At 34.8% G+C, this 16,340-nt stretch overlaps 1 protein-coding gene across 2 annotated transcripts in view; it reads left to right on the forward strand.

Annotated features, from left to right (window-relative positions):
- Positions 1–16,340, forward strand: part of SCAMP1 (secretory carrier membrane protein 1) — a 115,738-nt gene that overhangs the window by 51,856 nt on the left and 47,542 nt on the right. For both annotated transcript variants that reach the window (XM_081088793.1, XM_081088794.1), the window contains exons 6-8: positions 1,730–1,889; positions 6,254–6,355; positions 10,148–10,265. In XM_081088793.1, coding sequence (XP_080944919.1) covers positions 1,730–1,889; positions 6,254–6,355; positions 10,148–10,265 — 380 coding nt within the window. The remainder of the gene's footprint in view (positions 1–1,729; positions 1,890–6,253; positions 6,356–10,147; positions 10,266–16,340) is intronic.

Consider the following 16,340-nt stretch of genomic DNA (forward strand, 5'->3'; position numbering starts at 1 on the left):
TGCGGGCATATCCCCAGTGGGAGATGTGCAGGAGGCAGCTGATCGATGTTTCTCTCTCATCGATGTTTCTAGCTCTCTATCTCTCTCCCTTCCTCTCTGTGAAAAATCAATAAAATATATTAAAAAAAAAAAGAACTGGACTATCGCAACTTGATCTTTGCTTGAAAACTCTTTTTTTCATCTTGCTTTTATTATGGGTTGATATTCAGCTGAAATAAAACAATTGATTTCGATCAGCAGATGAAATTAGAAAAATAGTTATAATTTGTAATAATTAGATTAACCTAAAAATTGAAAGATGTGTCAAAACAAATGACAGATGTCATGAAACATTGATTTTGATTTGAAGGCTTCGCAATTTTGTGCTACAACATAACTTACAGCTGCATTCGCCAATAATTCCCATTTAAATATTTACTTGCTACTATTATTATGGGACAGAGGAAGTTATTAGTAAGTCGTTCTTGTGTAATAGAGGGGAATGGAATTTTAAGGCTGGAAGAGCTGCATTTTTATAGATGAAAAAATTGAAATACACAGAGATTGATTAGCTCAATAGTATTATATCACTATTATCTAGATCTTTTCCTCTGGAGCTTTTTCTTCTATTCTAGAGATTGTGTATTTGTCTAGTTGTTAGATGAGAGCAAATTAGATGAGGCATCCTAGAATGTGTGTTTTTGTCCTGTTTCATTAATCATTACTCTTATTTGATTAATAATTTAAAGAGATTTTAAAATTTGTTTTTAATGTGAGTTTTTTATTTAGATTCACTAGTTTTTATTTATTTTTATTCAAGTAGTAGTTTGTCAATATTCTTTTATTGTATTGATAATTTGCATTAAAAATTATTTTCACTTTTGAAAGAATTTATTTTCAGTAATAAATTCAGCCAGTAATAAATTTTTAAAAGTGCTTAAAATGATTATAATGGGTAAATGTGGTTTTTAGGATTATAGTGTATAGTTATATGTTATCCAGACTTTTTGTTTTTGGTCTGTCAGGGAAAGTAATTATTAATAACATATGAAGAGTTTGCCAAGATCTATTTGTGTTAACTAAAGAAAGGTCTGCCACTGGAGCTGAAATGCATCATAGTGTACTTTTTTTTTCTTTAATAAGTGTAATCCTCTACCAAAACACAGTTTGAATCCCAGGACTTGAAAAAAAAAAGGACAACTCAGTGAAGAGGAATTAAAAATCCTGATTATTTTTAGTCCAATGATTCCAATTTTATTGTTTAAAAATGTCATAATGAGATTGCACAGGTTACTTCTCTTCTGTGTATAATCTGCTTGGAGAGACGTCTGCAGACCCACTCTGTAAAAATATAGTTCTGAGTGTAGGATCTTTTCCCTCCCAAGTTCTGGTTCCTTTCCTGGCAGGCACTACTTTCTTCCTGAGTCTTCAATCAAGAGACATATCACATGTTCCCTTCTCAGGGGAGAGGCCCTTTAGGTAGTGCTTCTCTGGTTTACCTGTGTAATTGCCCTTGAAAAAGGCCAAAAAATTTTTTGCCAAACAGTGCATGTATTAGGACTCCTTTTCCTGTGATTACTCTATTTTCAAATCAAATGCATAAGAAACAACAATGTTTTGAAAAATACTAAATGAAAACATGGTGTAAAATACATTCGCTCTTGGGAAGTATTTTTTTCATTTATAATTTTTGTTGAATGAACTCATAAATTGATTGTAAACATTTCTATTTTGTTTTTTGATTCCACAGTCCATACGGTAACACTGTTTCTAAATATCTTCGGATGCTTGGCTTGGTTTTGTGTTGATGCTACAAGAGGGGTTGATTTTGGATTGAGTATCCTGTGGTTCTTGCTTTTTACTCCTTGTTCATTTGTCTGTTGGTACAGACCACTTTACGGAGCTTTCAGGTAAAATGTGTGTACTTTAAAATATGCTCTTTAAAACCTGTGAAGTAAATACTCATGGTAAACTTTAATGGGAAAATTGGCATTTTCATTAAAAAAATTTTTTATTATTGTATAACACCTTCAGAAAAGTCGATATATCATATGCATGTGTATTCAATCACAAGTGGTCATTATAGCCTAAATCTTAAATGAAACTAGGTAATGTAAATGCATGTAATGTTTAAAGTGAATCACTTTCACCTAGCAACTTTGTAAGTATGTTCTGTGTAAATTCACTTTTGGTTTTTCAAAAGACAGCAATATTTTAAAACTATTTAGACTATAAGATGAAGTATAATACTTTTCATGGTATATTTAATTGTTGGTTAGGAGTAACATTTCCTAAATGCATATTCTGTGGGCAATTAGTAGGTGTTGTGGAAAAAAACAGTTCATTAGTTTTCCGTTTGGGAATAGCTGGATAATAAAGTTAAGGAAGTTACTTCATTTTAGGATTTCTTAGACTCTTTAAGAGCCTAGTGTGTTTTATGATTTGACCATTGAAACCATTATTATTATACTTATTATTTTGTCAAGCACCTTTTTAGACTATTGTTTTAAGAAATAAACATTGGGAAATGCTGATTTAGATGCTAGCACTGTTTGAGTCCACATATTCAGTTCTTTATCAACTCATTTTTATTTGAATAAACTAATTTATGAATAATGAACCTCTTTCAACTCTCATGAATGAGAGGTAGCATTACTGAGAAATAGGCATGTACCAGTATTGTGCAGATGATATATTAGGGAAATGAGAGGGTCACATTCAATTATTTAACTTTTTTTCCATTTCAAGATAAAATTTCTTTGGTTAACTAGAATGTTTACCATCCCCACCTCACACACACAAAATATGGAATTAGAAACCCAGATATGTAAACAGATGGGGTTGGGGGGGACAGAAAGAAAAGAGAGAAGATTGAGAATTTGGAGAGAAAAGGTGTCACTCAACAGAAAACTAAATTGGTTAGAAATAAAGTGCAGGGGAAAATAGGTGGGAGGAGAGAAAATGAGGAAAGAACCTTTGTGTATATATTGAAATATGAGAGGTTGGTTGTCAAGGAATGGGGCGAGGGACCTCTGTAAATGTGGGTTGGAGAGAAATTAAAAGGAACTATTTACTTTTTTGCACGATGTAGGAAGAGAGTTCTTTTCCTTGTTATATAAACCTGGCTCACAAGGTTTATCAGTTTTTAATTTTTTTGACATCTGGCCTCTGCCTGCCTACTTTCGTTATGTTACCAGTATAACCATAATGATACTGGTGGGTGGCAATGGGGATGTATCAATTTGAAATTTTAAAAGTGACCTGAGACTAGACATTTTGGATTTTAAACCTCTATGACTAATGTAGCCAAACAGACTATTAAAAACCAGTTTTTGCCCTGGCCGGTGTTGTTAAGTGGTTAGAGTGGCCTTGGGACCACAGGGTCACAGGTTTGATTCCCAATCAAGGGCATGTACCTGGGTTGTGGGTTTGATCCCTGGCCCTGGTCAGTGCATGAGTGGGAGGCAATCAGTCGATGTGTCTCTCTTACATCTATGTTTTTCTCTCTCTCCCTCCCATTCGCCCCTTCCACTCTCTCTAAAAAAATCAATGGAAAAATGTCCTCAAGTGACAAAACAAACAAAAAGCCAGTCTTCTGCCATTTATTACTTGAAATCACTCAGTTCCTTTTATTCTCTTTCTTTGCCAGTTGTAGGCTAGATTTTTAGCTGAATTGCAAGCCTTTAGAGTATATCACAAATATGCTAATTATCTGGGTTTCACTATTTGGAGCTGAACTGAGGAAAAAAATTTTATGGGAAAAGTTGAAATTAGAATATTTGAAATCATTAATATACCTACTCAGTGTATAACTTCGGGACTTTCTTCATCCAGAAAGCCAAGTGTTGGTGAGCCAAAGTATCTTTGGAAGTACTTAGTAAAGTTTGTTAAACATTTATTAACCACAGATTTCGTCCATAAATATGAAACTCAAACCAGATACATTGGATATGATTATTTATATTAAATATAGGATTTTAAAAGAGATTTTACTTATTCATGTAGGTGCTTAACTAGTATTTGAGATTGGTTTTGATAGAGATTTCTGCCTTTGAGAAAGGGCAGTCGGGATATTTAAGGGCTTTGTATTATATTTTAAGAACGATGATTAAGAAATGAAACAAACATCTGAACATACTATGTAAGTCCGTAGATAATGGGTAACTAAAACTTTTTAGGCTGGGCTTACATTATATATATAGACATATATATATATATATATATATCTTTTAATCCTCACTTGAGGATATTTTTCTTTCTTTTTTTAAAAATACATTTTTATTGATTTCAGAGAGAGGAAGGGAGAGGGAGAGAGAGATTGAAATATCAATGATGAGAGAGAATCATTGATTGGCTGCCTCCTGCACTCCCCCTACTGGGGATTGAGCCCGCAACCTGGGCATGTGCCCTTGACCAGAATTGAACCTGGGACCCTTCAGTCCGCAGGCCGATGTTCTATCCATTGAGCCAAACCGGTTAGGGCGATATTTTTCCATTGATTTTTAGAGAGAGTGGAAGAGACAGGGAAAGACAGAGAGAAACATCGATGTGAGAGAAACAATAATTGGTTGCCTCCTGCACGCACCCCGACCAGGGCCCCGGGCTGGGGAGGAGTCTGCAACCGAAGTATGTGCCCTTGACTGGATTCAAACCTGGGACCCTTCAGTCCGCAGGCCAATGCTCTATCCACTGAGCCAAACCAGCTAGGGCTATATGTGATTTTAAAAGTTAAGTTTATTAGGTATCAGAATTAAACTTGGAGTTGCCATTTTGTCATTTATATGTGTGTTTTTTAAAAATATATTTTTATTGATTTCAGAGAAGAAGGGAGAAGTGAGAGGTAGAAACATCACTGATGAGAATCATTGATCCGCTGCCTCCTGAACACCTCTTACTGAGGATCAAGCCCAAAACCTGGGCATGTGCCCTGACCAGGAATTGAACTGTGACTTCCTGGTTCATGGGTGGATGCTCAAACATTGAGCCACACTGGCTGGGCTCATTTATATGTTTTTAAAAGATTATAACTGTTCTTAATTTTATGCTTCCCCAAATCACTAAGCATTATGTAAGTACTTTAAAATATTTATTAGGCAGTTATTAATGCGGCAGTGTGTTGTTGAAGAAGTATAACTATTGGAAACATACTGAGAAAAGGTTAGAATTCTGGCTTCCCCACTTAAAAATTTTGTGCTCCTAGGAAAATGCAGTAAAAACTAGCAGTGCCTCGGTTTGTTGAGTGTAAATTGGTGATAGTATTTGCTGAGTTGATAAGAGGATTAGAGATAATGTATGCAACAGTTTTGGCTTTGTGGGTGGTCAACAGTTCACCAAAGATGTATGGATGACAAAAAGCACTTGAAATAGTGCTCAGCAACATTAAGTATTAGGGAAATGCAAATTGAAATGAGATGAGATGTCACTATATACCTGTTAGCATGGCTAAAATAAAATGTAAAGGGTTGACCATACCAAGTGTAGATGTGGAGGAACTGGAACACTTATATACTGCTGTTGGGAATATAAAATGGAATAAATGCTTCATTAAACAGTTTGGCAGTTTCTTAAAATGTTAAACATAAAATTCCCAGGTGTTCCAGAAACAATATAAATGACTATCAGTAGGTGAATGAATAAAATTGGTCTATCTATACAATGCACTGCTACATAACATTGAAAAGGAAAGAACTTTTGACACATGCAACATTGAGTGAATCTCAAAATAATTTTGCTGAGTGAAAGAGGCAGACAAGAAAAAAGTATATAGTGTATGATCCCATTTATATAAAACTCTAAAATATGAAAGCTATGCTGACAGAAAACGGTGGGGTGGAGAGGGAGGGATTACTTATGTGCGCAAGAAACGGGATAAGTATGATTTTTACTGGAGAAGGTTCATGGGTATATACATATGTCAAACCATTGAACTGTACATGAAAATATTTGCAGTTTATTGTATGTTAACCATAATTCAGTGAAACTAGTAAAAAAAAGGAAAACTACATTTTTTTCTTAAGATGTTTTGTTGTACAGCTGGAAATTGAAAAGTGAGGTTGCGGTAATAAAAACAATATCATCTAGTATTTGGATAAAGGTTTCTCATAAATTATGTTATTGTAATATGAAGCCTCAGGTAGTTGCCGCTGGTATATTTAAAAATATTTTATTTTTTAACATTGAGTGTCAGTCTGCATGTGAATATAAAGGTATTAAGAAAAATGACATTTTCTCCTTTTTTCTCTCTCTCCCGCCCCCCCCCCCCTTTTTTAAAAAGGAGTGACAGTTCATTCCGATTCTTTGTATTCTTCTTCGTCTATATTTGTCAGTTTGCCGTACATGTGCTACAGGCTGCAGGATTTCACAACTGGGGCAACTGGTAAGTCGTTTATTACTCTAGTTAATCTGTTCATCTTGTATGTTTATGTAATTTTTGGCTTCCTAAAAATAGTTAACAGAGAAAAGCCACATTAGCAAAAGGAAATAAATAAAAGTAAAAATTGCAGTTTTTAGTATTTAATTTTCTAAGATATAACCTTTTGAAAAACCATTTTATTTGAAAATTATGTTCCCATTTTTAAAATTGGCACATTATATCTAGTTTAAATAAAATGTGTATATCATGGGCACTAAGAGGAAAATTTGTAAAAAGGAGACTGAGGAGTGACCAGATAGGAAGGCCAAGGACAGTGGAAGGGAGAGAAAAGAAATTCAAGGGTTTTAAGGAAAGGGGACCTATTATGTATAAAGCACTATTTTAGGTATTACAAACCTGTTTTCATATACACACACATGTGCACGGACATACGTCTTTGAAGAGTAGAATCACTGTATCACATACATACATATATATTTTCTTTTTAAAAAAAATATATTTTATTGATTTTTTACGGAGAGGAAGGGAGAGGGATAGAGAGTTAGAAACATCGATGAGAGAGAAACATCGATCAGCTGCCTCCTGCACACCCCCCACTGGGGTTGTGACCGCAACTAAGGTACATGCCCTTTACCGGAACCGAACCTGGGACCCTTGAGTCCGCAGGCTGACGCTCTATCCACTGAGCCAAACTGGTCAGGGCTATATTTTCTTTTTTATTGAATTTATTAGGGTGACATTGGTTAGTAAAATTATATAGGTTTCAGGTGTATAATTCTATTATACATCATCTGTATATTGTATTGTGTGTTCACCACCCCAAGTCAAGTCTCTTCCCATCACCATTTATCTCCCTTATACTAACTCTTCTACCTCCCCCACCTCCCTTCCCTCTGGTAATCTCCATACTGTTGTCTATGTCGATGAGTTTTCTTGTTGTTGTTGTTTTTTTCTTAATCTCTTTACCTTTTTCACCTAGCCCCACAACCCCTCCTCCCCTCTTACAGCTGTCAGTCTGTTCTCTATCTGTGAGTCTGTTTCGATTTTGTTTTTTAGTTTATTTTGCTGATTAGATTCTACATATGAGTGAAATCATATGGTACTTGTCTTTCTCTGACTGGGTTATTTCACTTAGCATAACACTCTTCAGGTCTATTCATGCTGTCACACAAGGTAAGATTTCCTTCCTTTTTTATAACCAAATAGTATTCCATTGTATAAATGGGCCACAGCTTTTTTATCCTCTTATCTACTGATGGACACTTCATCTGCTTCCAAATCTATACATATATTTTTAAATAATATAATCATTCTCCGTATGACAAAATGGTCACTCATTAGGAGGTCCTAAAAAGTGGACACTATTTGGACCCAGGCTAGGAGGTAATAGCAGATTTATATCTCCCTTCATACACTGTGGAGCAAACACTCCTTGAATGAAACAACAGGTGGAAAAGAGCACATCTCTAAATTTATCTCCCTCTCTGAAGTCAATATATATATGCATATATTTATTTATTTGTAAGAATTCAACTTTAAATTTGTAACACAAGTTATAAAAGAAAGAAGAGAGAATCATCGATAGACTGGAGAGACTGCCTCCTATATACCCACTACTGGGGATTGAGCCCACAACCCAGGCATGTCCCCTGACTGAGATTCTAACTGAGACCCCCAGGTTCATAGATGGACATTCAACCACTGAGCAACACTGGCCTGGCACAATTGAGTTTTTATAAGATAAGAGCATATTCTGGGCAAATTTACTGCAGTGTACATAAACTAAAATGAGCATGTAACTACAGTGTATTGAGGACTTACATTTAGTATGCTACTACTGAATTGGAGTAGTGACTGGCAATCAGATAACTTTCGGTAGCTTTGCAGATCTAATGCAAATAATATATTGATATTTTAAGTCCTAGGAAAAAGCATTCATTATCTTTTTATTTTTTAAGATTTAAAAAAATGTTTTTATTTCAGAGAGGAAGGGAGAGGGAGAGAGAGATAGAAACATCAATGATGAGAGAGAATCATCACCCAGCTGCCTCCTGCATGCCCCCTATTGGTGATCAAGCCCACAACCTAGGCATACGCCCTGACTGGGAATCGAACAGTGACCTCTTGGCTCATGGGTCAGTGCTCAACCACTGAGCCACATAGGCCGGTGCTTTCATTACCATTTTAAATAGTGCTTAGTCTTTGGCATTTAAGGACATGTTTTAAATATTTAATTAAAAAATACTGCTTATGTTAAAAGCACAAGTTTTTTTTTATTATGAAATTGAATTAATATCTTACTCTTTAGCACAAACTTTGAAAAAGTGTTAAAATTGAGCACAACAGCATGTGCAGTAATGAAATAGCACAGGAGTCTGCAAGTGAGTGTGCATATAGGATGACCTATTTTAAGATGAATCTCATGTAATTCAGCAGATTTAAACTATTTGAGTTAATTGTAGATTCACATAAAATTATAAAAAAAATAATTCAGAGAGATCCCAAGTATTCTTTCCCTAGTTTCCCCCAGTGGTAATATCTTGGTCAAACTATGGTATAATACCAAAACCAGGATTATGACATTAAGTCAGGATAGAGAACACTTCATCACCAAAGGATCCCTCATGCTGTCCTTTTATAGCCACATTCACTTTCCTCCTGCTCTGATTCCCTCCTTAATGCCAGCAATCACTAATCTGTTCGTCATTTCTGTTATTTTGTCATTTCAAGAATTATATAAATGGAATTATATAAATTATATAATTATATAAATGGAATTATACATTGTGTAACTTTTGGCTTTTTTCCCCTCAGCATCATTCTTAGGTGGTTCATTCAGGTTGTTGTGTGTATTTATTCCTGAGTAGTATTTCATGGTACGGATGTACCACAGTTTGTTTAACCAGAGTTGAAGGACTCTGGAGTTCCTAGTGTTTGGGCTATTTATGAATAAAGTCACTATAAACATTTGTGAACATAAATTTTTATTTCTCTGTGATAAATACCGAAGATTGTAATTGTTGGTTCATATGGAAGTTGCATATTTAGTGTTTTTTAAGAAACTGATAGTTTTCCAGAATGGCTATACCACTTTACATTCCCACAAACTATGTGTGAGTGATTCAGCCTCCACATCTTTACCAGCATTTGATATTGTCACTGATTTTACTTTAGCCATCCTGATAGGTATGTAGTGATATCTAATTGAGGTTTTAATTTGTATTTCCCTAATAACTCATAATGTTGAACATCATTTCGTGTGCATATTTGTGATCTTTGTATCCTCTTTGTGAAATATCTCTTCATGTTTTTTTGCCCATTTTCCTATCTTTTTTTTTTTTTACTGTTGAGGTTTGAAAGTTCTTTATATTCTGGATGTTAACCCTTTGTTGGATATATGGTTTGCAAATATTTTCTTCCATAGTTAAGCAGAATTTAAAATGAACTTTAAAAGAAAGTAATAATGAACTCGTAGGCTTAAAAAATATAAAATCTGATGGTATACACTTAAGGCTGGAGGTTGATATCTGGGTTTGAATTCATACTATGCCATTTAGCTGTATGACCTTGGGCAGGTACTGAGTAACTCAGTGACTCAGTTCCTCACCTGTAAAATAGAGATTAAAAACAACATTATCTTATAGGATTGTTGTGAGAATTAAATGAGTTAACATGTATAAAGAACAAGAACATTGCTTGGTTCATAAGAACTGAATATATGTTAGTTGTTAATGTTATTTTTTAATGTGCATTGATTTATTTACCTAATTATACTTTCTTTTTGTTACTTCATAGTGGTTGGATTTCATCCCTTACTGGTCTCAACAAAAGTATTCCTGTTGGAATCATGATGATAATCATAGCAGCACTTTTCACAGCATCAGCAGTCATCTCACTAGTTATGTTCAAAAAGGTAAATGAAATTTTATGTCTGCAAATTTTTATAGTGAAACTCATTTTCCTATTTTGCTCTTATTGTAACCTCAAGCCATTCTTTTTTATTCTTTTTGTGCAAATTTGCTCTCTGAGGATTACTTTTTACAATTAATAGTTAATGCATAGATATATTTTTGAAAATTGCATCACATTTTTAACATCCTGTAAAAAGGAAATATTTTAAAATCCTGTTAACTGAAGGCTTTTTGCATTAACTGAAGAGTCAACCTTATTTTTAAAATTTGGATTATTTAAAAATATTCTGATTTCTTTTTTGAATATTAAATATATTAGCCTGATTAATGAAGTGTGATGTGTGCATTTTATTTGTATTTAAAATGTAAAGACACTAAATTATTTATATAAGGTGTAAAGTGAGCTAGTGACAGGTTCAGGCTGGGTTATGACATGAATTTTTGTTTTTAGTGACTGCTCAATTTTCTACACTTCTTCCTATTGAATTCCCATGGCTGTTTTCACAGCCTTAAAAAAAAAAATCATTACATAGTATAGGAGAGAAATCCGTGTTTTTATTTATTTATATAAAGCTTAATGGTGTTTTATGATGCATTACAGAAATGTTTTCTATTCTACATGTGTTCAAACTTGATATAGAAACCCTTAGAATAACACCTATGTTTTAAAATGATAGACTTTTGATAGGTCTCACTCTGAAGAAAATAAGTCTATACAACATTTTTCTTTATTTTTTAATGCCCAGTTAATTGAGATATGTACAAGGAGTGGATAGAAATAATTATACCTTATATTTAAGAACACTCTGTACTCTTGAAATATTTTACTTGTACATTTGCCTTTTTTCCTTCTCAAAACTCGCTGAAGGTTAGACTATTTTTTTTTTCTGTCCAAATTTTGCTATTCATTTTCTGTTAATAAAGCTTTTATTTTCTGAACTACACGCACATACTATTGAAACTCAGCTTTCTAAAGCTACTGAATCCTAGTCATTTTGCATTCTTCCTCCTCTTTGAAGCCTTCTGTGCTATAGATGACTCCTCTTCCTCAGTCTTCATAATTGTGTTCTGATTCTTCTGCCTCTGAGCCTATTCTTTCTCCTTCATTTATTTCTTTGTCCATTTCATTAGTAAAAGTCTTCTTAAATGCAGTCAGTTCACTGCTTTTTGTGCTGTAAAATCTAAAGACCTCCAAACAAACCTAGCACTCTGAAGATTTTTGAAGTGGACATGGGGTGGGAAATGGAATTGTGGTGAATGTGGGAGTTAGGACTAGTCCTTTTCACAGCTCCTGGATCCAGACTTTCTACTCTAGTCAAACTGTACTATGTATTCAGTTTCTTAAAAATACATCCTGCAGCTTCCTTTGCCCCAGTTCATGCTATGCTGCTTAACTTTCAGGTTGCTTCATCTCTACTAGTGTTCTTTCAAGCACTTGTTCAAATCTTCCTGCCTCTTCCACAGAATCTTTCTTAGGGATTATGTCATCCTCTCTTCTATCGGGGAACTTGCTGTCTATTACACACTGGGATCTGGGCATAAGCCACTTTATGTACCTTATAGTGCACATTTTCTGGGTACCCAGCTTGTTAAATTCCTCCACAGTGAATGTATCTTGTTGCATTGGAATTAAATGAGAAGAGCTTTGGAACCACACAACTCAAGTCAAAAATCTGACACCTTCACATACAGCTGTGTGGACTGAGGCATGCTTCTGTAACCGCTCAGGTTCATTACCTTCACCCATACTCTAAGCTCCATGGCAGCGGGACCTAGTCTGTGTGCTTTCAGGCTGTATTCCTCACATTTAGAACAGTGACTGGCAGTGATTGGCATGTGATAGGTATATATATAGGTTGAATGAATGAGAATAACTGCTACTTTTATGGGGTTGGTGTGAGGATTGAATGAAATAATGAATGTAAATTGCATAGCACAGGGCCTCAATTAAAATTAATGTTCTTTTCTGGTATTTTGACCTCTTTATCATGTTATATTCAGGGTCTGGTCTGATGTGTAGTATTGTTGAGTAGGTGTTTGTATCAGTCACTGTTCCATCAGAGAAACAGAACAGAATAAAGCTATTTATTGAGATGAATTGGCTTATGTGGTTGTGGGGGTTGGCCAGATCAGTCTGAAACCCACAGACGGGCGGTCAGGAAGGGTTGTAAGCTCAAACAGAAGCTGAAGCTCTAGTCCACAGGTGGGATTCTTTTCTTCCTCAGGAAAACCTCAGTTCTGTTCATAAGGCATTTTAACTGATTGAATCAGGCCCACCCAGATCATTCAAGATATTCTCTTTTTCTCAGAGTGAACTGATTATAGATGATAACCATATATGCAAAATACCTTCACAGCAACACCTAGATTAGTGTTTGGTAACTGGAGAGTATAGTCTGACCATTATAACATCTCTTTGGACAATTTATTATTCCATATATATCATAGGGGATGCTTTCTAAAACTAGAAATGTAATAAAAATTTAGAGTACAGTAGAGGGTTTTGTGGTATGTTGCAGGTTCCATTCATTTGTTAAACAACCATTGAAGAGTATGTGTTAGTGTGCCATATGCTCAAGGAGTTCACATTGTGGTGTGGAAGAGAAACAAATGAATGGGTATCAAAATCCAATGATTTAGTGGCCATTGTGTGGCCAAATATAGGGAGCACACAGGAGGGACATCTAAGTTTTGGAGATCTCTTTTAGTGGTGAGGTCTTTTTGTATTGCCTTGGGTGAGAGATCATGATGAACAGGAGTTACCTAAGTAAAGGATTAACGGGGAAGGAGAGGATAAGTAGGTACCAGGTAGCAGGGATACCATTTTCATATCTAGCTGCAGGGAATAGCATGGTATATACAGGGAATTAAAAGTAGCTGAGAATGGATGGGAAATAAGCTTGGTGCTTGAGTCCTGCAAGGAGAAAGTGAGCTGTTGGTGGTAGAGGAGAGGTAAAGATGAGGCTGAAAAAGTAAGTGTACTTTTATTCTGTAGGTCTTATAAACTAGGAAACCTTGTTAAGAAATTTGGATCTTGCCCCAGCCAGCTTGGCTTGGTGGATAGAGCGTCGGCTTGTGGACTGAAGGGTCCCAGGTTTGATTCCGGGCAAGGGCACATGCCCGGGTTGTGGGCTCGATCCCCAGTAGGGGGCGTGCAGGAGGCAGCCAATCAATGATTCTCTTTCATCATTGATGTTTCTATCTCTCCCTCTTCCTTCCTCTCTGAAAACAATAAAAAAATAAATAAAAAAGTAATAACAAAAATTTGGATCATCTTCAAAGAGTAGTGGTGAGCCATAGAAGAGGTTCAAAGAGGAGAGCAGTTGAATTGATCTGATTTGAACTTTAGAAAGACTATTCAGAAATAGATTTGGGATTTGTGGGGCACCAATGTGGTACTTAGAGAAATTAAGACTTGGAGATAAGCTAGGAAGCTGGTTACTACTAGAAAGTAATGATGGTAGCCTAAACTGAGAAAGTGTCAGTAAAGTAACCGTAGCTCGGGGAAAATGAGCAGGTAGTGATTGATTTGACTTGGGCCTGGAAGTGGGAGATGAGGGAAGACTCAAGGATGACAACCCAGTCTTTTAGATGGTGGGTCATTCAGGAAGAGAGCATCAAGATGTTTTCAACTTTACACACGGAGAGTTTAAACTTCTAGAGGGGCCTTAAAGTGTAATTAATCACTTTGTAGGCTTTTGGATAATAAGTTGGGAGCAAAGGAAAGAGCTTTAGGCTGGATTTCTAGACTTGGGAAGAATTGACTTCTTGATGTAAATGGAACATAAAGGTGAATATGAAGTGAGAAGAGGGTCTAGGGTAGACTACTCCCAGCAATTAAGAATCTACTGAGGGAAGAATGTGGAAGAAATTTTAACCAGCAGTGGTGGTGGTGGGGAATGTGTGGCATAGATGCTTAATAGAGTCAGAGTGTAGAGGAAGTGTTTATTTTGCAGCTGCTGTGTAACTGACTGCTGTGTACAGCACTCTGGTCTTTGACCTACAATGTTCTTCCCCAGGTAACAATTCTTCAGGATCCAGTTGCATGAAAAGAAAGGTTTTAGAGCTGTGCTTGTTGTATTCCAGGCATTCAAAAGAAGTATGACTGCTTCTCAAATCAGTATATTGATATGGAAATTGTACAACATACTATATTTTGGTTGGCTTTTTTTTCTGTTTCTACATAATTAAAGAAGTTCCCAGTTATTTCTTTTTTATATGTGTTCACTGTCTTTCAGTCTGTATAAGCTTTTAAACTTATCTGAATCTCATAGTCTTTATCTGTGAAAGAAGGAATTTAGATGAGATGATTTTGTGACGTACAATCAATGGGGATAATATAAGCTAAAATGTGATTTGAGCTAGCTTTCATATTTGTAATGGCATAGATTTCTCTTTGATAGAAATTGAGATCTGATAAAAGCACCTAATTTTTTCTTTTTCACTTGCTCAAAAAAAAAAATAAAATTAAAAAATTGGCATTATGTAGCCATAGTTTATAACCACTAGGGGTCAGGCTCTTCATAAATCCTCTAAAAGTTATCTGTGCACACACTATTTTAACTCTAGAATTGTTATGTTTTATTCGGCTATTTTGTGTTTCCATCCCTAGCTAAACACATTCTGTGATATATGTTTATTTCTCATACAGTGAATACAATTTTGAGAATTTCGTTGGCATTCTGATATCTTGTATAGTTGGAGTAGGTAATCATTGGTATGTAGAATTCCCAGTATGAACATTATGGTAACTTAACATTGTTTCCCTCGTAGCATCATCGTACAATCCAAATTTTAAAAAAATTGAAATGCAAGAATACCTGTCTCTTGTACCTCTTCATAAATGAGAGAATAGTTCAGCCGTACCTTTCACAGATAGATTTCTTAAAATTTTCATTAGATTATTTCTAAATTATGTTTTGTTTTTTAAATATCTTCTTTCTATAGTAAATGATTAGAATTGAATAATAGTTTGGGACTAAGGCAGAGGTGTTATAAGTGGGTCAAATAATAAATGAATGAATCACAGGGGAATATGTATGAGGGGTATCCAAAATTTCCCCCTTTTTAAAATTTGTGTGAGAGCTAGAAAAACTTAGTATGGAAGACATAAATAGATAATACATAATTCATATTCCTCTTGGGTCCTAGTTGTGAATGATTATTTTTTTCCATGAAACTTTAAAAATTGTGTATAGACTTTTGTGTCCACATTCATCAGGTAATTATTAGTAGTAATTTAGTAAATCAAGTATTTATAATGCTATACATAACATATTTTCAAATCTTTATATATATATTTTAACAGCTTCATTGAGGTATTTAAATATGCAGTTTACTCATTTAAAATGTACAGTTCAGTTGTTTTGAATATATTATTAATCTTTAAAGATTGTGGGGAAAAATATATAACATATTTACCATTTTAATCAGTTTTAAGTGTATAAGTCAGTGACATTAATTATATTCATAACATTGTGTAACCATTACCATTGTCTATTTCCAAAATTTTTTCATCACACCAAACAGAAACTCTGTAGCCATTTAGTAACTTCATTTCCCTAATCCTGGTAACTACTAATATACTTTCTGTATCAGTGAATTTGTCTATTCTAGATATTTCATATAAGTGGAATCATACAATATTTTCCTTTTGTGTTTGACTTATATCACTTAGCATAAAGTTTTCAAGGTTCAGCCATGTTGTAGTATGAATCAGAATTTCTTTGTTATGGCCGAATAATATTCCACTGTATGTACATGCTACATTGTGTTATTAATCTGTTGGTCACTTCGGTTGTTTCCTCCTTTTCGCTATTGTGAATAATGCTACGTGTGAATATTGGTGTACACATATCTGTTTGAGTTTCTGCTTTCAGTTTTTTTGGGTATATACCTAGGAATGGAGTTGCTTGGTGATCAACTTTTAGCTTTTTGAGGAACCACCAAATTATTGTCCATAGTGGCTGCATTATTTTGTATTACCACCAGCAAGGGTTCCAATTTCTCCACATCTTTGCCAACACTTGTTATATTCCATTTTTCTAATTATAGCCATCCTAGTAGGTATGAAGTAG

Source organism: Myotis nattereri (genome assembly GCF_964212035.1).
Source record: "Myotis nattereri genome assembly, chromosome: 4".
NCBI lineage: Eukaryota > Metazoa > Chordata > Mammalia > Chiroptera > Vespertilionidae > Myotis > Myotis nattereri.